This window comes from Salvelinus sp. IW2-2015, linkage group LG18 (assembly GCF_002910315.2).
Source record: "Salvelinus sp. IW2-2015 linkage group LG18, ASM291031v2, whole genome shotgun sequence".
Taxonomy (NCBI): domain Eukaryota; kingdom Metazoa; phylum Chordata; class Actinopteri; order Salmoniformes; family Salmonidae; genus Salvelinus; species Salvelinus sp. IW2-2015.
In genome coordinates, this window is record NC_036858.1 from 32084364 (window position 1) to 32107775 (window position 23412).

At 43.4% G+C, this 23412-nt stretch overlaps 1 protein-coding gene across 3 annotated transcripts in view; it reads right to left on the reverse strand.

Annotated features, from left to right (window-relative positions):
- Positions 1-346: 346 nt before the first annotated feature.
- Positions 347-23412, reverse strand: part of LOC111978368 (tight junction-associated protein 1) — a 145325-nt gene continuing 122259 nt past the window's right edge. For all 3 annotated transcript variants that reach the window (XM_024008389.2, XM_024008388.2, XM_070448428.1), the window contains one exon: positions 347-9481. In XM_024008389.2, coding sequence (XP_023864157.1) covers positions 7982-9481 — 1500 coding nt within the window. In that variant the 3' untranslated portion in view covers positions 347-7981. The remainder of the gene's footprint in view (positions 9482-23412) is intronic.

The window sequence follows — 23412 nt, forward strand, 5'->3', positions numbered from 1 at the left end:
TTGAACCTTTGAGTGTTTACCAAAGGTAAGTGTCTACCAAATAACGTCTAAATCATTCACACATACCACAAGAGGGTAAAGTCTTTTGGTTTGTATGTTTGTGTTCATATCAGTTAATCATTGGAGGGGAAACCTCAACCTCCAACTGGACTAACATTTTGAAAGTGTTCCTCAATTGCAAGTCCGGGATGACAGTTATTATCAGAAGGGGGCACCCTTGGATAAGAGTTCTAATCTTACAAGGGAAAAGTGGCACGTCATATCGTTGAAAGTCAAAGCGTTGACGTAACATTGCCTAAATTAACAACCATGGCTACATGCCCCTTACATAACCAGACCACAAAAGTAAAGATTAAAATATTTTATTTGTTTTAAAATATACATCAGTTTACAAATTCAGAAAATAAAATTAGTACAGGTTTAACAGTCTTGTGTATAATATTGTCTTTGAAGTCATTTTTTAACAGGGAGAACATTTTTAGCCCGCTTACACACAAAAAAGAAAGGACATCTACAAAGCCATGAAAGAACAGGCACTGCATCGGGAGTGTGATGAATATTCAACCAAAGAAAAACACAACGGAGCCCACTTTTCTCAGTATGAGAGAATAATCAGATTGCCACTTAACTCCATGCAAGACTGATAGACATGGTTTGTGTGAATGAACCCAGCAACAGAACTGGATTCAGGGTTGGGTGAGTCTGGACTTGGGACCCTACAACAGTCTCCTCGCAATGGCGTCCATCAGGTACCACAGACTGCAGTGTCTCCTAGAATCAAAAAAGTTATAGGTATACCAGTATTTATCCCCATTAAGCACAAATCACACAAACACTGGATACATAATTTTATATACATTAAAATTCACCTGCAGCCAAATAAAATAAAGTGCTGAATTAGGCATGTAACAGGGCTGCCCCAAACCCTCCTGGAGATCTAGTCCTGTGGGTTTTCAGTCCAACCCTAATTTAACACACCTGATTCTACTAATTAGCTGCTCAACCAGACCTTAACTAGCTGAATCAGATATGCTAAATTAGGGTTGGACTGAAAACCTACAGGACAGTAGATCTCCAGGAAGAGGGTTTGGGGCAGCCCTGGCATATAACATGCATTTCATTCATGTCAATGGGAGAATTCAACGACTCAACACCATACATGTAGACATGAATAAGATGTAAATAACAAACAACAATGGAGGCATATATTGACGTGAGAAGACAGTGACAGCATCTTTATTAGTATTCCTGAACCATCTCATTGCAATGACACCTCCCTTGTGCAGGGACTGGCTTTGTCATCAAGCTCAGATTGTGTGATTACACCGTCTGTGTGGGATATTACACAGTAAAACCCCGTCACTGTATTCATATGTAGAGCCAGGGGTTTCTAATTGTATAATGGAATACTTTACACTCCAGTTCAAATATTCTTGCAGATGATAAATATTTCCAATAAACCCCTGGCGCTGTCTCAACACTGTCACAATGGAGACACGGCTCCTGTGAACCAACTGGCATGCTGTTTAAATCATGCTCAGACTAAAACCTATAGAGTGAAAATAACTGAGCTAGCTACCTGTTAAAAGGTCACCGTCACAGAGGGATTACAGTCATGACCAGTGTGTTTATTCCACCGCATCAGATAACAGGAGTGACGAAGCCGACATTTTTCAACATTTCTCAGACTAAATTTAAAAAGGCTCCACATGAGTGGAGCGTCTTGGGAAGGCGACCTTGGATCAAAGCAGCGACGCGTCAGCAGAGATGTGTTCAATTATATTCACGAAAGAGGAGTCATTAAAGTTGCAGGAGACCAGATATAAAGGCCTATTTATACTGCTTAGTACATTAGAGCCTGCACATTTAATTCCCTCTTTTTTTTTTTCATTTCCGTTTTTGTATTTGCACGAAACCTTGTCTATCTGATGAGCCCATGCAATATTCAAAACGTAAATGTCCATGTTGAAGACCATGACAGACTACTCTCCTCCTTTTGAAGTATTAGAGACCTATTTCTGAGGGTAATAAAACATGAATAATTTAGTAAAGGGCTTGTTACAACTCTTAATTATGGGCTATTAACACTTCATCTATACTAATGAAAAAGACCAATAAGCAGACTGCAAGCAAAAGAAAAGAGGTTTAAAAAGTGTGAGGGTGGAGTGACGTGAACCGTGTGGATTTGGGGGGCCCGCAATCCAGGGTCCCGGTCCGTTTACACTGAAGAAAATGGCGTTGAATTATTCAGGGCCCAGGAGTGCAGCAGAAAGCCTTCAGCGTGTTGGATATAGTATGTGGAGAGACTTTTATACCGGGATCTGGTGACTCATATCGCTCGGGAGGGAACACAGTTACCTCGTATGACTCCAGTGACTGGCGGCGGCACAGTACTTTACAGCACAATGTTGCCAGTTCCTTGATATGTGGCTTTTACTTGTTGGTCTAAGAATAGAGGTTTAAACAGGGGAGGGGGGGACTAAGACCCACATCTATACATATATAGTGAGAAGGCAGGCTCAAGAGACATCAAGGATGAACATTTGTAGGTGGTGTCCTTGTTTCCAGATCAGAATTAGGTGGGAGGGAGGGCATTTTTATAATGTTGTATGGACAGAGTTTACTGGCGCATCTTTTCTAACCTTGTGGAAACACAGTACTTGGCAAAAGCCCTCAGTCGTAATCATGAAGTTGCATTTATCATCTTTGATAATTTAATTTGTCTTCGAAATGTAAGTGCAGGCAATTCAGAAAGTATTCAGACCCCTTCACCTTTTCCACATTGTGTTATGTTACAGCCTTATTCTAAAATGGATTAAATAAAGTTTTTCCTCATCAATCTACACACAATACCCCATAATGACAAAGCGAAAACAGGTTTTTAGAAATTGTTGCAAATAAAAAAAACAGAAATACCTTATTTACATAAGTATACAGAACCTTTGCTATAAAACTTGAAATTGAGCTCGGGTGCATCCTGTTTCCACTGATCATCCTTGATGTTGCTACAACTTGATTGGAGTCCACCTGTGGTAAATTCAATTGATTGGCATGATTTGGAAAGGCATACAATTGTCTATATAAGGTCCCACAGTTGACAGTCCATGTCAGAGCAAAAACCAAGCCATGAGGTCAAAGAAATTGTCAGTAGCGCTCAGAGGATTGTGTCGAGGCACAGATCTGGGAAAGGGTACCAATACATTTCTGCAGCATTGAAGGTCCCCAAGAACACAGTGGGCTCCATCCTTCTTAAATGGGAGAAGTTTGGAACCACCAAGACTCTTCCTAGAGCTGGCCGCCCGGCCAAACTGAGCAATCGGTGGAAAAGGGCCTTGGTCAGGGAGGTGACCAAGAATCCGATGGTCACTCTGACAGAGCTCCAGAGTTCATCTGTGGAGATGAGAGAACTTTCCAGAAGGACAACCATCTCTGCAGCACGCCACCAATCAGGCCTTTATTGTAGAGTGGCCAGGCTGTGTGGATGTTTTTCAGCGGCAGGGACTGGGAGACTAGTCAGGATCAACGGAAAGATGAACGGCGCAAAGTACAGAGAGATCCTTGATGAAAATCTGCTCCAGAGCAGTCTGATGAAACCCAGATTGAACTCGTTGGCCTGAATGCCTAGTGTCATGGACCTCAGACTGGGGCGAAGGTTCACCTTCCAACAGGACAACGACCCTAAGCACACAGCCAAGACAACACAGGAGTGGCTTCGGGACAAGTCTCTGAATGTCCTTGAGTGGCCCAGCCAGAGCCCGGACTTGAACCCGATCGAACATCTCTGGGAGACCTGAAAATAGCTGTGCAGCGATGCTCCCCTCCAACCTGACAGAGCTTGAGAGAATCTGCAGAGAAGAATGGGAGAAACTCCCCAAATACAGGTTTGCCAAGCTTATAGCGTCATACAAGGCTGTAATCGTGCCAAAGGTGCGTCAACAAAGTACTGAGTCTGAATACTTATGTAAGTGTGAGATCAGTTTTTTATTTTTAATACATTTGCAAACAAAATTGTTTTTGTTTTGTCATTATGAGGTATTGTGGTGTAGATTGATGAGGGGGAAAAAATTATTTAATCCATTTTAGAATAAGGCTGTGACGTCACAAAATGTGGAAAAAGTGAAGGGGTCTGAATACTTTCAGAATGCACCGTATATGATATTACACTGTCTTCAGCCCACAGAGTGTTGCATGAACAAATACAAGCAGAGTCTGACTCAGAGAGTTAAGAACACACACTGCATGAGGCATTCATACTGGATTACTGCCTTATACTGAAGGTCTTTCACTGTGAGCTGTCAATCTGGGATCAATAAAACAGCAGGACAGTATCCGACTTCATAACCACAATCAAAGATCCATTAGAAAGCCAAACAATTACATAAATGAAAATGCAGACTTTTGCCTCAGTCAATCATCCTTATTATGTACTAAAGCTACAGTTGAAGTCGGAAGTTAACATACACCTTAGCCAAATACATTTAAACTCAGTTTTTCACAATTCCTGACATTTAATCCTAATAAAAATTCCCTGTTTTAGGTCAGTTAGGATCACCACTTTATTTTAAGAATGTGAAATGTCAGAATATAGTAGAGAGAATGATTTATTTCACCTTTTATTTCTTTCATCACATTCCCAGTGGGTCGAAATTTTACATACACTCAATTAGTATTTGGTAGCATTGCCTTAAATTGTTTACTTGGGTCAAACGTTTCTGGTAGCCTTCCACAAGCTTCCCACAATAAGTTGGGTGAATTTTGGCCCATTCCTCCTGACAGAGCTGGTGCAACTGAGTCAGGTTTGTAGGCCTCCTTGCTGGTACACGCTTTTTCAGTTCTGCCACCAATTTCTATAGGATTGAGGTCAGGGCTTTGTGATGGCCACTCCAATACCTTGACTTTGTTGTCCTTAAGCCATTTTTGCAACAACTTTGGAGTATGCTTGGGGTCATTGTCCATTTGGAAGACTCCTTTGCGACCAAGCTTCAACTTCCTGACTGATGTCTTGATGTTGCTTCAATATATCCACATAATTTTCCTGCCTCATGATGCCATCTATTTTGTTAAGTGCACAGTCCGCCTCCTGCAGCAAAGCACCCACACAACATCATGCTGCCACCCCCTTGCTTCACGGTTGGGATGGTGTTCTTCGGCTTGCAAGCCTCCCCCTTTTCCTCCAAACATAACGATGGTCATTATGGCCAAACAGTTCTATTTTTGTTTCATCAGACCAGAGGACATTTCTCCAAAAAGTACAATCTTTGTCCCCATGTGCAGTTACAAACCGTAGTCTGGCTTGTTTATGGCGGTTTTGGACCAGTGGCTTCTTCCTTGCTGAGCGGCCTTTCAGGTTATGTCAATATAGGACTCATTTTACTGTGGATATAGATACTTTTGTACCTGTTTCCTCCAGCATCTTCACAAGGTATTTTGCTGTTCTGGGATTGAGTCGCTCTTTTCGCACCAAAAGTACGTTTATCTCTAGGAGACAGAACGCATCTCCTTCCTGAGCGGTATGACGGCTGGTGTTTGTACAGATGAACGTGGTACCTTTAGGCGTTTGGAAATTGCTCCCAAGGTTGAACCAGACTTGGAGGTCTACAATTTTTCCCATGATGTCAAGCAAAGAGGCACTGAGTTTGAAGGTAGGCCTTGAAATACATCCACAGGTACACCTCCAATTGACTCAAATTATGTCAATTAGCCTTTCAGAAGCTTCTAAAGCCATGGCATCATTTTCTGGAATTTTCCAAGCTGTTTAAAGGCAGTGTCAACTTAGTGTATGTAAACTTCTGACCACTGGAATTGTGATACAATGAATTATAAGTGAGATAATCTGTCTGTAAACAATTGTTGGAAAAATGACTTGCGTCATGCACAAAGTAGATGTATACTATACATTAACTATACATTTGTGGAGTGGTTGAAAAACGAGATTTAATGACTCCAACCTAAGTGTATGTAAACTTCGACTTCAACTGTACATAGAGCATGTCTGATGCTGAACACATTTTATGGATTACAATTAAGACATAAATTCAACATTGCTAAATACAGAACGGTAAGTGAATTGAATATACTGGACCGAATGAAAGTCCAAAAGGAACACATTGCACACAATCAAAAATCAATCCATAAAATCAAAAATTATAATCTCTTGAATGAACCACACATTTCCTATCCATACAAAAGCATGTAGATGAAAATGGACCTATAGCGAAAATAAACGGCAAATACTGTAGAGCCATGATTACATTCCAGATTAGGTATTGTATTTAGAAAGAGCCAAAGATTAAAACAACTTTGCATTTTTTCAATTGATCTGAACTATCGACCAGAATATCTAGGGGTGGGGACATCTGATAAGCAAACTGATGAAATACTTAAAAGGTTGGCTGAACACAGAGGAAAACATGTCAAATCATTCTCCTCTTCACAGTTTACTAGTTACTAGTATAACATCCTCTGTGAACCCCCACAACGGAGACTGAGTAGTACACCAACAAAAATACTTTCCAGGAAATTGTCAACGGTAAAGAAATACCAAAAATCTCATCATCAACCAGCCCTGTCATACCATGCAGACCTTTTGCCTTCGATTATTCCTTGTCACTTTGATATTCTGGAAACATACTGTTGTTACTGAATACATTGCTAACAGAAGTGGTACACAAGGAGATTTATTCCCCCCCCCCAGGGCCCAGTGAATATTTCCAAAACACATCCACAAAAATGCCTTGAAGATTGTTGTGGTTCTTCTGAAAAACACTGTGTTTCATGCCATTTAGGTCTTCCTTTGTAATACCCCATGTAAAGTACCAGAGTTAACAATAGAACTATAGGCCTGTTTGTTTCTTGAAATGAAAATACAGATGACTAAATCCAATGACAGATCAATAACAGAATAAAAGTGAGAGAGTAGATCATCAACGTCATAATATGTCCAGACATCAGCCATAAAAGTTGCATAAAAATCAAAATTATTTGAATGAAGAAGCGATTGAAGAAATAAAAGGTAACACTTACGATAATAGAAAGACAAATCAATGAAAACTGTATGTGTTATTGAGAAAATAAACTTGAGTCAGACCTACAATTTCAGGAATTCTTTGAGGGTGACCTTCCTAGTTCTTGTGTAGGTGACCAATTATAGAGAAGAGAGCCCTTAAGAGTGGGTGCTCAACAGACTGCTGCACACTTCAGACTCTTCAGAGGGGCATCAGAATATATATTTTCTGGGAATTGGGGGGTTAGAAACCCCCTCAGACAGAGAGGGATAGGCACTGAGAGTCTGTGTGGGGGTCCGTTCCACCATCCACTCACACCAGACAACAGCATGCGCTTGCAAGTGCTTGCCCTCTTCACCATTCAGAGATGGAGGTAAAGTTCTCATGTTATCAGATTCCTGCATGACATATCATTTCTCTAGGGGGGAGCGGGGGATCCAGGGCAAAAGAGAACAAACAAGGGAGAAGGCAACAACTCCATCCATCCTGCATATCGCCGATCATCTCAAGTGACGAGATGAAACTTTGCACCATCTGGGCTGTTCCATGAGAACACACACTGGCTGGATGTTTACACCAGGCTCTGCATGGCTCCATTTTCCTCTCTGCAACAGTTTTGGAGTGTTTGAGAGACAGAAAACTAACCTCATTCAGAAACCCCTGTAGGACCCTTTGTTCTGCTACTGGAGGAGATTGCGGTTTACAGTGGAAAACAAAGGAAAGAACGCCGCAAACTTGACCATTCAACCGGCAGCCAGGCATCGCACATATCTTCTAAAGAACAGTCAGCTCTTGAATGTGGTTACTAGAGAATGTGTGTATTTCCTGACTAAACTCATGAGAGACGGCAGCACGGACAAAGGGAGGACCGACACGAATCATCGCTCTCTTTTCTGGTAAGATAAAGAGTCCACAGACCATTGAAGAGTTAGTCTGTCAGATGACAGATGAAGTGAGAGGAGTAAAGTCCCGTAGTCTCAGTCCAGCAGGTTACCATGCTCCTGTGCCCGGGTCAGGCTGTCTTTGCGGTGCAGGTGGTGGACTCCCATCCTCTTTGGGCTCTTCAGGGGTCGGCCGGGGGTGGAAGTGGAGGAGTTTGCGGGAAGGGGAGTGGTGTTCTTTGTGTAGTCCTCTAGCCCTGCCAGGACCCGGGGGGCTATGACGGGGAAGTCCTGTGGCAGGATGTCTCTCTCCTCTGCAGAGCTGCCTACAGACTCAGTCTCGTCCACAAAATCATTCCTTTTGGCCTCCGCCGGGCTGGTCTCCACAGTGATGGCCGTTGACACGGTGTCGCCACTGGTGTTGTCTCGGTCGTTGTCCAGTGGGTCCAGGGCCATCAGCAGCTGCTCTCTCTCCTCTGTGGAGAAGTCTGCTCCGTAATGCCCCCTCCTGGTGCGGAGCTCAGCCATGCTGCTGGTGTCAGTGTCCAGGCTGGACTCTCGGCTTGCTGTCCAGCTGCGGGTGGAGGACCCCTCCTCCCCGTCCGAGTAGGCCCCCCGTAGTGCCCCCCTGTCGGAACCCCCGCCCACTGGCTTGCTGGTCCGGGTCCCCTCCAGGTCCTTGACTGTCTCGCTGCTGAAGGAGGTGCGGTTGACCAGGGTGCCCTCAGAGGATGGTGCCATCTTCTCCACAAACATGCGCTGCCAGTTGGCCAGCAGGTCCTCCTCGGAGCTACCTGAGCTGGCAAAGGCGCTGGGGGGCTGAGGGGGGCTGCTGAAGGGGCTGGACTGATTGGAGAGGGGGTCTGCTGTGTCCAGCTGAGTAGGGGTACGGCAGGGGTCACGCTGCCCCCCTCCCCCTGAGGAGGAGGACGTCCCGGATCGCCAGCCCCCGTCCGACACAGCGGGGCTGTTTGGCACGGTGCGCTGGCGCTCGTTCTCCTCGTCGTTCTGCACCAGGCTGAGGGAGATGGCCTGGCGTGTTGCGTAGGTGCAGTTGGGCAGGGGGCTGTTCTTGGGGATCTTCACCTTGTCGTCCGAGGAGAACTCGATCACCTTGCGGCCGGGATAGAGGGGGTGAGGCGGAGGGGGGGCTGGGTAGGGGTTGAGCTTCTCGAAGGCACCACCCTCTCTACCCTCCTCTCCTGATTGGCCGTCTGCTGACAGGCTGCTCTGGCTCCGACACATGCCGTTCTGCTGGAGGAGCTCCTGGGCCTGGCTGCTCTGGGCTGGGGCCCTGCTGCTGTGACCGGGACCCCCGTTCTCTCTACCCCCTCCTCCTGCCTGGGGCCCAGTCATGTCCACATGCACAAACACGTCCTCTGCCTGGGGCCGGCCTGCGCTGCTGCTGGACTGGGCAGAGTTGAGCACCAGAGGCTCAGGCTTCTCCAGGACGCGGGCAATGACTGAGGTGGGCACCACGTCGGCGGGCGTCAGGCTCATGGTGTCGGAGTCCTGGCCCTGGGCCCCCTGGGAACTCTTACCCGGCAGACTGGCCTTCATGTGCTTGTTCACCATGTCCTGCAGCTCATAGGGCAGCTGGAAGACAAGAGAAGACGAATACAAAACGTGACAGGTTTCACAGATGGGCAAAGACATCATGTTAAAATCAAAAGTCACAGGCTTGTCAAACACAGAATGGAGTTTGGAACACTAAAGTACTTAATATTAGATGTAACTTGTAAAGAAAACATGTTACTTAATAATGAGAACAACTCTCCCACCTGCAGTCTCTCCCAATTCCCTCAATTAACTGGAACAACTTAAAAAAAGGTCCAATGCAGCTGTTTTTATCTCAATATCAAATCATTTCTAGGTAACAATTAAGTACCGTACTATGATTGTTTTCAATTAAAATGGTCAAAAAGAAAACAAAAATAGCTTCTTTGCAAAGAGCAATTTCTCTAGCAAGAATTTTGCTAGGACTGTCTGGGAGTTGTCTGAGTAGGGAGGGGAAAACTGAAAACTAGCTGTTATTGGCAGAGAATTTTGGAACTCTTTCTTATTGGTCATGTAAATTCCATCCCACCAAAACAGGCTGAAATTCTTGCCAGTCTTTTCAAACAGCTCTTACACTAAAAAGGGCATTATCATATTCACAATTTCACAGAACTATTCCAACCTCATAGTGTGGAAATATATATATAAAACACATGAAAATCACATTTTGACTGCACTGGGCCTTTAAAAATCGGCATCTCACAAGGGCTGACAAATCTTTCCCGACTTGCTGCGCTTTTAAACAGCATGTGATTCCACTTTAAGAGCTCGCAGTGGGAGTATTTAGATTATCATGTCAAATGCATTAAGCTTTAACTTTCCCTAATAACCGAGTGGCAAAGACTTAGCACTCATATCTCTCCCATGCAAGGACTTTGTGCTCCGATCCAAATTAGAAAGCGGTACATCTCAGTGGGATACGAGTGGCGTCCCGATTGTCAATTACAGTTCCAGAAGATTTCTAAAAGAGCTGATGTGATCCTGTAGTGGATCAGTTTCTCTGTGTAAGAGCAGTTAATGACACTAACACACGGCTGCCAGGTTAGACATCACTGGGGTGTCTGATGCTTGATATGTGAATGGAAGAGAACAGTGGGATCTATCTAAACTTCAGTCGGCGCTGTGAAGGAGACCGTCTCCTGCTGCCTTTCTTCCCTGGCCACCAAATGTCTCCTTGTCCCTGACTCCATGTTCACAGGAACAAAAAGCAGAGAGAACGAGAATAAAAGGCTCACCTCCAATGAGATAATTGAAGGGGGGTGAGAAAGAAAGAAAGTGAGGAGAGGAAGTAAAGAAAACAAGGTTGGCATCTAGGGCCCTTCTATCACGGTGATACTGGGTGTGACGAGCCAAGGCTGTGATATTGATATGTGGAAAATGGGCAGAGAGAGAATAAGTGATTCCACAGTCCCCGCTCGCTGATGCCCTAACGATCCTGGTGAGCAACGATCGGCACGCCCGCCTCCCCTTCATTTCCTCTGGTCAGTGGGGTGGGCCAGGCAGGATCAATACAACTGTATAGGGCTGCCAGGTGTCTTCTCTACTGGTCAGAATTTTACACGACATACCCCTGACCTCTGCCCAATTACGTATAGCGATCAAACTCATGATGAGCTTACAAGCAGCTCCTGTATCACATCCATGTGGACACAAAGGTTATATACAGTCGTGGCTAAAAGTTTTGAGAATGACACAAATATACATTTTCGCAAAGTCTGCTGCCTCAGTTTGTATGATGGCAATTTGCATATACTCCAGAATGTTATGAAGAGTGATTAGATGAATTGCAAAGTCCCTCTCTTTGCCATGCAAATGAACTGAATCCCCCAAAAACATTTCCACTGCATTTCAGCCCTGCCACAAAAGGACCAGCTGACATCATGTCAGTGAATCTCTCATTAACACAGGTGTGAGTGTTGACGAGGACAAGGCTGGAGATCACTCTGTCATGCTGATTGAGTTTGAATAACAGACTGGAAGCTTCAAAAGGAGGGTGGTGCTTGGAATCATTGTTCTTCCTCTGTCAACCATGGTTACCTGCAAGGAAACACGTGCCGTCATCATTGCTTTGCACAAAAAGGGCTTCACAGGCAAGGATATTGCTCCTAGTAAGATTGCACCTAAATCAACCATTTATCGGATCATCAAGAACTTCAAGGAGAGCGGTTCAATTGTTGTGAAGGTGGCTTCAGGGGCGCCCAAGAAAGTCCAGCAAGCACTAGGACCGTCTCCTAAAGTTGATTCAGCTGCGGGATCAGGGCACCACCAGTACAGAGCTTGCTCAGGAATGGCAGCAGGCAGGTGTGAGTGCATCTGCACGCACAGTGAGGCGAAGACTTTTGGAGGATGGCCTGGTGTCAAGAATGGCAGCAAAGAAGCCACTTCTCTCCAGGAAAAACATCAGGGACAGACTGATATTCTGCAAAAGGTACAAGGATTGGACTGCTGAGGACTGGGGTCAAGTCATTTTCTCTGATGAATCCCCTTTCTGATTGTTTGGGGCATCTGGAAAAAAGCTTGTCCGGATTAGGCAAGGTGAGCGCTACCATCAGTCCTGTGTCATGCCAACAGTAAAGCATCCTGAGACCATTCATGTGTGGGGTTGCTTCTCAGCCAAGGGAGTGGGCTCACTCACAATTTTGCCATGAATAAAGAATGGTACCAACACACCCTCCGAGAGCAACTTCTCCCAACCATCCAGGAACAGTTTGGTGACGAACAATGCCTTTTCCAGCATGATGGAGCACCTTACCATAAGGCAAAAGTGATAACTAAGTGGCACGAGGAACTAAACATCGATATTTTGGGTCCATGGCCAGGAAACTCCCCAGACCTTAATCCCATTGAGAACTTGTGGTCAATCCTCAAGAGGCGGGTGGACAAACAATGTGTATCAGGATGTGGCCCAGAAGTTAATTGACAGCATGCCAGGGCGGATTGCAGAGGTCTTGAAAAAGAAGGGTCAACACTGCAAATATTGACTCTTCGCATCAACTTCATGTCATTGTCAATAAAAGCCTTTGACACTTACGAAATGCTTGTAATTATACTTCAGTATTCCATAGTAACATCTGACAAAAATATCTAAAAGACACTGAGGCAGCAGACTGGTGAAAATGTATATTTGTGTCATTCTCAAAACTTTTGGCCACGACTGTACAGTACTGTGTTATAGAGCCTGAACTAAAAAGGCACACAATAGCTGTAGCAAGAAGTGTTTCATTCTTCAGTGAGTGAGAGACCTTTTTTTTAGCACCATTCTTTCCTATAGAACATTGGCTGTATTATTATAAGCACCGCAGACAACCATTGTGATGCAAATCTGCATGGGTCCATTGATGGCCTCAGTCATGGTCATTTTACATGCTATTGTACTAACTGCTTACTCACTGCAAATTATATCAATACGCATAAACTCCACAACAGAGGAACAGTTTGAGGCAAAGTGGGTATACTATATATGGCATAATGCCTGGGGAGACAAAAGCATAGCTTTCTTAGAACAATCACATGTGCAGCAGTGTGAATTGGTGCTCACAGACAGCCAATCCACTCTAGTGATAAGCTTCAGGACTGGGCTGCTGGGCAACTCCTGCCATGCTGTATAATTGACTTGTGTTTCCTTAGCCAATCTTCAGAATCCATCAAATCTCCCACAGATGGCTGCTGCCTGCCTGATAAGATGATTTGTATACACGGCTACTTTTGCAACCCCCTCCTAGGGAGCAGCTCACTTGGACACAGGATGACTCAATGCTTTCTGCCTGCCAGCCTGTTTGTCTCTCTGCCCGCCTGCCTGTCTGCTTGCCTCTCCATGTCCATACTGCCAGATCTTTTGCAAGGAGGACTCTATAACCATGGTTATCCAGGTTTCCCTTTGGTGTACTTTTATCATGCTTCCTCTCGGTCTTACTTTTTCTCTCATAATGGATAAGGACTGTCAAGGGGACATTGCCTTATGGCCAATGCTTTGATTTTCAAAAATATGTCATCTTCAAGACTCTTCACTTGTTTGTATTTGCAAAAATAGCTCACTGCAGCAATTGGATCTCAGTCTGTAGACCCATTTCAAGAACTACCACTTTCTGCGACTATGTTTTCATCTAGGTCCTGAGTGGCTTAGTTGGTAAGAGGTTGGCGCTGGCAGTGCTAAGATGTTTGAAATGCCAAGATGCTACAAATGTATGCACTCATTGTACCAAACCCCCCACAGTTGATGTCCACGGCCCCGCGAGAATCTAACTAGCGTAATAAAAAAAATCCACATACAAATCTGCCTGTTTAAAGTAGAGATCTCAGTTTTGCATGGGCTGCGTCTCAATTCACCGCCTCCGCCGGCCCCATATGCGGTGAAAGGTGGCAGAGCTACAGCAGTGTTTGTCAGACCATGAGACGTCCCGAAAATTGGCCATGAAAACATGTTTGGCATCCGAACGGTTGTTTTGCTCTAGGACGCCCACAAGCCTCGACTGAATGTAGCCCGGTACCAGTTTGAAAAATGAATGGCAGTATGGAGGTAGTTTAGTGCATATAAAAAAGGGGTTAAATATGTGTAAAACTTTTTAAAAAGTAGTTTCATGATCTTATATCGCTCAGATATAGGAGAGAGACTTGAAAACAAACGTCCTTTAGATATTTTTTGTTGACTATCTATTTTTCCATGTATGAATCTGTTATTCAATGTGTTTCTATGGGCTAATGGCAGTAAAGCCTGATTCAATGTTCCATCAAATAATGTTTTAATATACACACACACACACACCTAAAGGGCTCCTAAAATTCTAAATCAAATAGCCTGATGATTCTTGGTATGACCATCTTAAACCCCCCCCCCGACTTAGACTCTAGGGGGATGTCGCATGGGGAAAAAGCTTCTAGTAAGTGGCATATACTGTATATAACAAAATCAGTCTCACAAGCTCAGACAAAATGAGGGGGTAAATTGCTAGCTCACTTGTTGAATAAGGGCATGAGTACACGCAATCAGCAAGTGTTTGAACTAGCTGCTGAATCTGGATGCATTTGAATACTTGAGAAGTTTAAAGTAGATCATGTGAAATGTGTGTTTAAGTACAAAAGTTGCCTTTGGTGTAGAACCACCAGGTAAGCAAAACGCTCACTCTTTCAACTAATGCTTGACAAATAGAGAGAGAATAAAATAGTTCCCAAATAAATAAACTGATCATAAAACAAAGGAATAAAATGAGGTGTGCGAACAGATCTGCAGCTTGTGGCAGATTGTTGGGTTTCCCAGCAGTATTCAATTATGGCAGGACTGGGAGATCATTCTGCTCAGATGAATTACACTTGCCTGGCTGCCAAAATTCCTTGCTCCGGCCAAACGCCACGCCCACAGACGTTAGTTTCTTCTCCGCAATTAGTCTGAACCTCCCAGAAACCAATGGGTTGGGCCACAGCCAAGACACACGTGGGTAAAGCTGCATTGTGAAAATGTGTCTTTGATCCTCTGATTAGTTAGACATGATCTAATCAGAGATGACTTTGTTTTGTCCAACACCCCTCATTTTGACATCAACACAAACAACTTCAACGATGGCAGTCTCGGACTGAAGTATGTAGCGAACAGAGCAGTGTATGAATTCAGGCAAGAATTATACATCCCTTAAAAATAGCCCCCTGGCTGCCCTGCAGCGACAGCATGGTTGTCACATCGGCAGTAATAGTCCACTGGAGACCAGAGCATCAGGCATTAAGACGGCACCGTCAATTCATACACTAACTAACTGAAGGAGTTCGAGCAGCAGGTAGCCCTGTGGATCAATGAACGAGGGAAAATAACTTAAATCCCTAAGGCGCACATTCAAACACTGTCTCTCATTTACTGAGAGGGATTGGATTGTTAATATCACAGGTAGTGCAGACCATGATGTAACTACAATTCACTGAAAAGGGTCGGACTTTGGCACTAAAATTAGGCGTCTATGAGTTTATACTTTTTGTTCAACTGAATGATAAATAAACTGTTACATTTTAAATGTAATTCAAATCTTAACTGCAAATCAAGTGTATCCAGACATAAGCACTAGTTGTTCATTTCTTACAACCAACATGATAGTATTGACAGCAATGTTTAACATGTGATGCCCAACTTCCAATTAACAAGTCTTCTTCGCCACTAGGGCGATTAAGACCTAGACCACTGTTATCTTCTTGAGAATACAGGGGGTGCTATTTTCCCATTAGCATAATTTGCTCTACAGATTAAACTGCCTCTTATTCAATTATTGCTCTTACTATATGCATATAAATAATACCATTGGAAAGAAAACAATCTCTAGTTTCTAAAACCGTTTCAATTTTGTCTCTGAGTGATACAGAAGTCATTTGACAGCACTTTCCATGACCAAGAAGAAAAAAGCAAGATGTGTATGCCAGCTTCAACGCTCTGCCTATATATGGTCGTGCCCCCTATGACCCGAAACACACCTCATTGGCCTTCCTCTGGGTGTCAAGAGGACGTCAGAGGAAAAATATCTTGTTTATCTGGGACTGACGTGAAATGAGAGCTAATTCTTTGGCGTGACCGACAACTTCCGGTTGTCTAAATCGTGCGACTTGTAGCTGCGATTGTCTTCTGTTGTGCGGCCATTATGGATGAAAACTATCTCCGTCTCGAAGTTTGTTTGATACATGTGACCAGATCATCGTAATGTATGTTTTTTCAATATAGTTAAATCAGATTATTTGAATTTTTTCGGGAGTTTTGTGGTGTTCCGTTGTCTGAATTTATTTACGTTTGAGAGATCCGTGCCACTCGACCGGTACCTGTGCTAAATGGAGTGGGAAAGGAACAATTCTGAACGGAACCAACGACTCATCTTGACAAAGGACACTTTGATCAACATTCTGATGAAAGATCAGCCATAGTAAGACCCAATTTACGATGTTATATCATATCTGTTGTGCATGTGAACTGGCCGTGGGCGCCTAGCCGAATCTGCCTGGTATAGCTATGCTAATTTAGCGCTACATTTTGTTTTCGTTATAAAACATTTCATAAATCTGAAATATTGTTTGGATTCACCAGATGTTGGGCTTTCAATATCTGTACGCTGTGTATTTTTCTGAAATGTTTTAAGATGAGTAATTCGTTATATGACGTTGGTCTCTGTAATTGTTCTGGCTGGGTCAGCACTATTTCAGATTGCAGCTGCAATGTAGAACTGATTTATACCTGAAAAATGCACATTTTTCCCAAAAAAAACTATGCTATACCATAAATATGTTATCAGACTGTCATCTTATGAAGTTGTTTCTTGGTTAGTGGCTATATATATTTTTATTTAGTCGAATTAGTGATAGCTACTGACGCAGGAAAAAGCTGTTGGAAGTAAAAATATCGTGTCCTTTGCTAACGTGGTTAGCTAATAGATTTACATATTGTGTCTTCCCTGTAAAACATTTAAAAAATCTGAAATGGTGGCTTTATTCACAAGACCTGTATCTTTCATCTGGTGTCTTAGACTTGTGATTTAATGATATTTAGATGCTACAAGTTACTTGTGACGCTATGCTAGCTATGCTACTCAGTGGGGTGGGGGGTGCTACCGGATCAGGGTTGGTGACTCGTGAGAAGTTATACTACCCACAAGCAAGCATACAAGGCCCTCTCTCGGCCGTCATTCGGCAAATCAGATCATAACTCTGTACTCCTGCTTCCTGTGTACATCAGAAGCTCAAACAGGAAGCACCAGTGACTCGCTCACGTGAGAAATGGTCACCAGAATCAGAGACTTTGCTACAGGACTGCTTTCCTAGCGCTGATTGGAATATGTTTCGAGACTCCGCCGATATAACATTGACGAGCTAACCACCTGTCATCGGCCTCATTAGAAAACGAATCGGCGGCGTTGTCCCCACAGTGAAGGTTCGCTGCTTCCCCAATCAAAAGCCTGGATTAACATGGAGGTTGGCGCTAAAGGACAGGGCTACTGCACACAGGGATATCGCAGACAACCCTGAGGCTACGGATGAGGACAGGAACAAGAAGTCCACATATGACCTCCGCAGAGTCATTAAAACAAACAAAAGGACAATATAGGAGGTAAAATCATACTACACAGGCTCCAATGCCTGCTGCATGTGGCAGGGGCTACAGTCCATTACGGATTACAAAGGAAGACCAAGCTGCCCAATGATGCCTCTCTACCAGACAAATGCTATAAGGCTTCATGCCACAATGAGTACCACCCTGTAGCACTCACATCTGTAATCATGAAGTGCTTTGAGAGGCTGGTTATGGCACACAAACTCAATCATCCCAGTTTCTTCAAGTTCCTCGGTGTCCAAATCACTAAGGACTTAAGATGGTCCACATGCACAGTCGTGAAGGTGCGACAGTGCCTCTTTCCCCTCAGGAGATCGAAAAGGTTTTGCATGGGCCCCAAAACGTTATACAGCTGTACCACAGAGCACCTTGACAGGCTGCATGACTGCTTGGTATGTCAATAGCACTGCCATCGATAGCATGGCGCTATAGAGGGTGGTGCGGACAGCCCAGTACATCACTGGGTCCGAGCTCCCTGCCATCCAGGACATCTATACCAGGCGGTGTGAAAGGAAGGCACGGAACAGCTAAAGACTCCAGCAACCCAAGCCACAGACTGTTCTCTCTGCATCCGCACAGCAAGCAGTACCGGTGCATCAAGTCTGACACCAACAGGCTCCTGAACAGCTTGTATCCCCAAGCTATAAGACAGCTAAATAGATAACTAAATGGCTACACAAACAATTTTATTTTCGCACCGTCTCTTTGCACACTCACAGGGCCCTAAACACTCACACACTGACACTATAACACACACAAACACTCACGCCATCATTTGCTCACACACACATATTTACACTGACTCTACGCACAACCACTCACATACAATCATCATATACACTGTTGCTACTCTGTTTATCATATATCCTGATGCCTAGTCACCTTACCTATACATGTCTACTGCTTTCACTACAGTATTTCACTGTATTTGTGCATCTGACATTGAGTACGGTTAAATGTACACTAATGCTATTTTTGTGGATAGTAAGATTAATATAATAGCTCGATAAAAACGTTTACATGCTTTGCAAGAAGAACAATTGGTCTGTCATGTAGCGTGCTTCTGTCTATAACGTGAGCTGTTCAGTATGTGTTGACAGTCCTTTCCACCGCGCCATTTTTGAAAGATCTAACATTATCCATCGAGAACAACAAAAGTTTTGTTACTTTTCTCAACATTGTTGCCCTGAATTTAGCCGCCACTATCGACAGATCAGGTGGAAAAAGTAATGGGCCTTCTGCACATTCCACGGTCAGTGTAAACCGAAGTGACAAACAAGATGTAGCTACAAAGTTAAATGGTTCCAGTATGCCGTGAAGCGTTCATCCATGTACAGTTGAAGTCGGAAGATAACATACACCTTAGCCAAACATATTTAAACAGTTTTTCAAAATTCCTGACATTTAATCCTAGTAGAAAGTCCATGTCATAGGTCAGTTAGGATCACCACTTTATTTTAAGAATGTGAAATGTCTAAATAATAGTAGAGAGAATGATTTATTTCAGCTTTTATTTCTTTCATCACATTCCCAGTGGGTCAGAATTTTACATACACTCCATTAGTATTTGGAAGCATTGTCTTTAATTTGTTTAACTTGAGTCAAACGTTTCGGGTAGCCTTCCACAAGCTTCCCACGATAAGTTGGGTGAATTTTGGCCCATTCCTCCTGACAGAGCTGGTGTAACTGAGTCAGGTTTGTAGGCCTCCGTGCTCGCACACACTTTCTCAGTTCTGCCCACACATTTTCTATGGGATTGAGGTCAGGGCTTTGTGTTGGCCACTCCAATACCTTGACTTTGTTGTCCTTAAGCCATTTTGCCACAACTTTGGAAGTATGCCTGGGGTCATTGTCCATTTGGAAGACCCATTTGCGACCAAGCTTTAACTTCCTGACTGATGTTTTGAGATGTTGCTTGAATATATCCAAATCATTTTCATTCCTTATGATGCTATCTAGTTTGTGAAGTCCACCAGTCCCTCCTGCAGCAAAGCACCCCCGCAACATGATGCTGCTACCCCCGTGCTTCACGGTTGGGATGGTGTTCTTCGGCTTGCAAGCCTCCCCCTTTTTTCTCCAAACATAACAATGGTCATTATGGCCAAACAGTTCTATTTTTGTTTCATCAGACCAAAGGACATGTCTCGAAAAAGTACAATCTTTGTCCCCATGTGCAGTTGCAAACCGTAGTCTGGCTTTTTTATGGCGGTTTTGGAGCAGTGGCTTCTTCCTTGCTGAGTGGCCTTTCAGGTTATGTCGATATAGAACTCGTTTTACTGTGGATATAGATACTTTTCTACCTGTTTCCTCCAGCATCTTCACAAGGTCCTTTGCTGTTGTTCTGGGATTGATTTGCATTTTTCGCACCAAAGTACGTTCATCTCTAGGAGACAGAACGCGTCTCCTTCCTGAGCGGTATGACGGCTGCATGGTCCCATGGCGTTTATACTTGCGTACTATTGTTTGTACAGATGAATGTGGTACCTTCAGGCATTTGGAAATTGCTCCCAAGGATGAACCAGACTTGTGGAGGTCTACAATTTATTTTCTGAGGTCTTGGCTGATTTCTTTTGATTTTCCCATGATGTCAAGCAAAGAGGCACTGAGTTTGAAGGTAGGCCTTGAAATACATCCACAGGACACCCCCAATTGACTCCATGACAAAGCCATGACAATTTTCTGGAATTTTCCAAGCTGTTTAAAGGCAGTCAACTTAGTGTATGTAAACTTCTGACCCACTGGAATTGTGATACAGTGAATTATAAGTGAAATAATCTCTCTGTAAACAATTGTTGGAAAAATTACGTGTCATGCACAAAGTAGATGTCCTAACCAACTTGCAAAAACTATAGTTTGATAACAAGAAATTTATGGAGTGGTTGAAAAACGAGTTTTCGTGACTCCAACCTAAGTGTATGTAAACTTCCTACTTCAACTGTATATGGGTAAGAGTCTAGCTACATTTTCAGGTATAAGTTTCTAATTTTGTCAGAAAGTTAAAGCGTGCTGTTAGTTAGTTAGCAAATGTTAACTTGTATGTATGTAGTAATATGTAGTAATATTATTCGAATCAGAAAACCATTTGCATTGCTAGTAGCTAACATTGAACCCAGTTTGTTAGCTTTAGCTACCTGCAGATTCATACTACAGCTATGACAATGTTTGTATTGGTAATAATATGAGTTGGGATTATGCCGGTTCATTTTTTAGCCAGCTCGCGACATGTCTAAACAAAAGACTCCACTTCGGCCAGATTACTGCATGACCCATCAAATTAGCCAGGTATGTCTGGGGGTGATTACAGCCATCTATTGTATTTCATGAATATGTGTACATGTCTAGACAATTGTGACCCATACTTAGCTAGATGTAGCTGGGGGGTGGTTATAGAATTTCCTTCACATGACCCATCAATTTAGACAAGTGTGTCAGGTAAGCGTGATCTAATAATGATAAAATATTTTTATCTGGACACTTTGTTTTTGATATTGCTACTATGCAAGTAATCAGTTCACTGTACCATTTACACCTTCTGTATCCTATGCATGTGACAAATATTTTATGTGATATAGCGTGTATTTACCACATGGCCTCACAATGTGAATCCTTAATGAGATGGGTTTAAGATGGTGTGAACGATGCTGAATGGGTGTAGACAAATAAGAGCTCTCCAGTAGGTGTACCAAAACATTCAAGGGCCATTTTCTCAAAAGTGGGGTTACTAGTTGATCAACTTTCAAAGCAAAATTACTTTCCCATTGTTTCTCAACTACAGTGTATGATGCTGTCTATTTTTATGTAAAAAATACCATTTCAAATGTTGCTACATAAGACCGAATCGAGCCGGTCGGTCACATATGAAGTTTGTATGTGATTACTACTTCTACTACACATACTTTTCAGTTGTTTCCGAATTCACCAAAGGAGGGAGGCTCACTCGGCTGGTGCTAGCACATACTCTGATCAAATACACAGCTGGAACACTGATTAAGGTGTGTACATCTCCTAATAATTTGAAAGATTGCTGAGAAAACCAGGTGTTTTAATCAGCGTATGCTTACCTCGATTTTGACCTTACGCCGATTAAGCAGAGTAAGGTGTTTACATGACTATTCCATAGTCTGCCTACTGCCATTATATATTTAATATTGAAATATTAGTGTGCATGTAAACATACTCAGTAAAACTTGAAACATTTGTTGGTCATGGACGTGATGCCCAGAGGAGCCTCGTCCTTCATAATCCATGTTGAACTTCGTAATGGCATTGTTCAAAACAATTGGCACGTAGCGAAAACATTTTCTTTAATCGAGTCTTAGGGAGTGAAATTAGGGGAGAAATAATAATCAAATGGATTTTACACTCGAGAAAAACATTTAAATTGAAGAGACTTAGTCATAGCACAACACTTTGGTTTCGATGGATTTCTTTTAATCATACTGACTTCAAGTCCTTTGTTTGCTGATGTATTGATTACCCAGCAGGCTCTGCACTCAGTAGCTCTTGATCTCACCCAGAAAATCTCACCCAGAGGTGGGAACAGAGACAGGGGTGCTTCGAGTTTTGCTGACATCATTGCTATCAATAGCAGTTCCAGACTAAGAAAGTCTCAGAAAGTATTCAGAATCCTTCCCCTTTTCCCACATTTTGTTACGTTACAGCCTTATTCTAAAATGGATAGAATACATTTTTACCTCAATCTAAACAAAATACCACATAAAGACAAAGCAAAATCAGTTTAAAAACGAGGATAAATGTGCAAAAATGTATAAAGAAAAATACCTTATTTACCTAAGTATTCATACCCTTTGCTATGAGACTTGAAATTGAGCTCAGGTGCATCCTGTTTCCATTGAGCATCCTTGAGATGTTTCTACAACTTGGAGTCCACCTTTGGTAAATTCAATTCATTGGACATGATTTGGAAAGGCACACACCTGTCTATATAAAGGTCCCACAGTTGACAGTCCATGTCAGAGCAAAAACCATGCCATGAGGTCGAAGGAATTGTCCGTTGAGCTCCGAGACAGGATTGTGTCGAGAAACAGATCTGCAGCCTTAAATGTCCCCAAGAACACAGTGGCCTCCATCATTCTTAAATGGAAGAAGTCTGGAACAACCAACTCTTCCTAGAGCTGGCCGCCCGGCCAAACTGAGCAATCAGGGGAGAAGGGCCTTGGTCAGGGTGGTGACCAAGAACCCGATGGTCACTGACTGAGCTCTCGAGTTCCTCTGTGGAGATGGGAGAACCTTCCAAAAGGACAACCATCTCTGCAGCACTCCACCAATCAGGCCTTTATGGTAGAGTGGCCAGACGGAAGCCACGCCTCAGTAAAAGGCACAGGACAGCCCGCTTGGAGTTTGCCAAAAGGCACCTAAAGGTCTCTCAGACCATGAGAATTCACTGGTCTGATGAAACCAAGATTGAACTCTTTGGCCTGAATGCCAAGCGTCACATCTTGAGGAAACCTGGCACCATCCCTACGGTGAAGCATGGTGGGGGCAGCATCATGCTGTGGGGATGTTTTTCAGCAGCATGGACTGAGACACTAGTCAGGATCGAGGGAAAGATAAGTTATTTTTTATTTAACCTTTATTTAACTACGCAAGTCAGTTAAGAACAAATTCTTATTTACAATGACGGCCTACCCCGGCCAAACCCTAACGATGCTGGGCCAATTGTGCGCCGCCCTATGGGACTCCCAATCACGGCCAGTTGTGATACAGCCTGGAATCAAATCAGGGTCTATAGTGACGCCACTAGCACTGAGATTCAGTGCCTTAGACCTTTGCGCAATTCGATAGCCCAAGATTAACGGAGCAAATTAGAGAGATCCTTGATGAAAACCTGCTCTAGAGTGCTCAGGACCTCAGATTGGGGAAAAGGTTCACCTTCCAACAG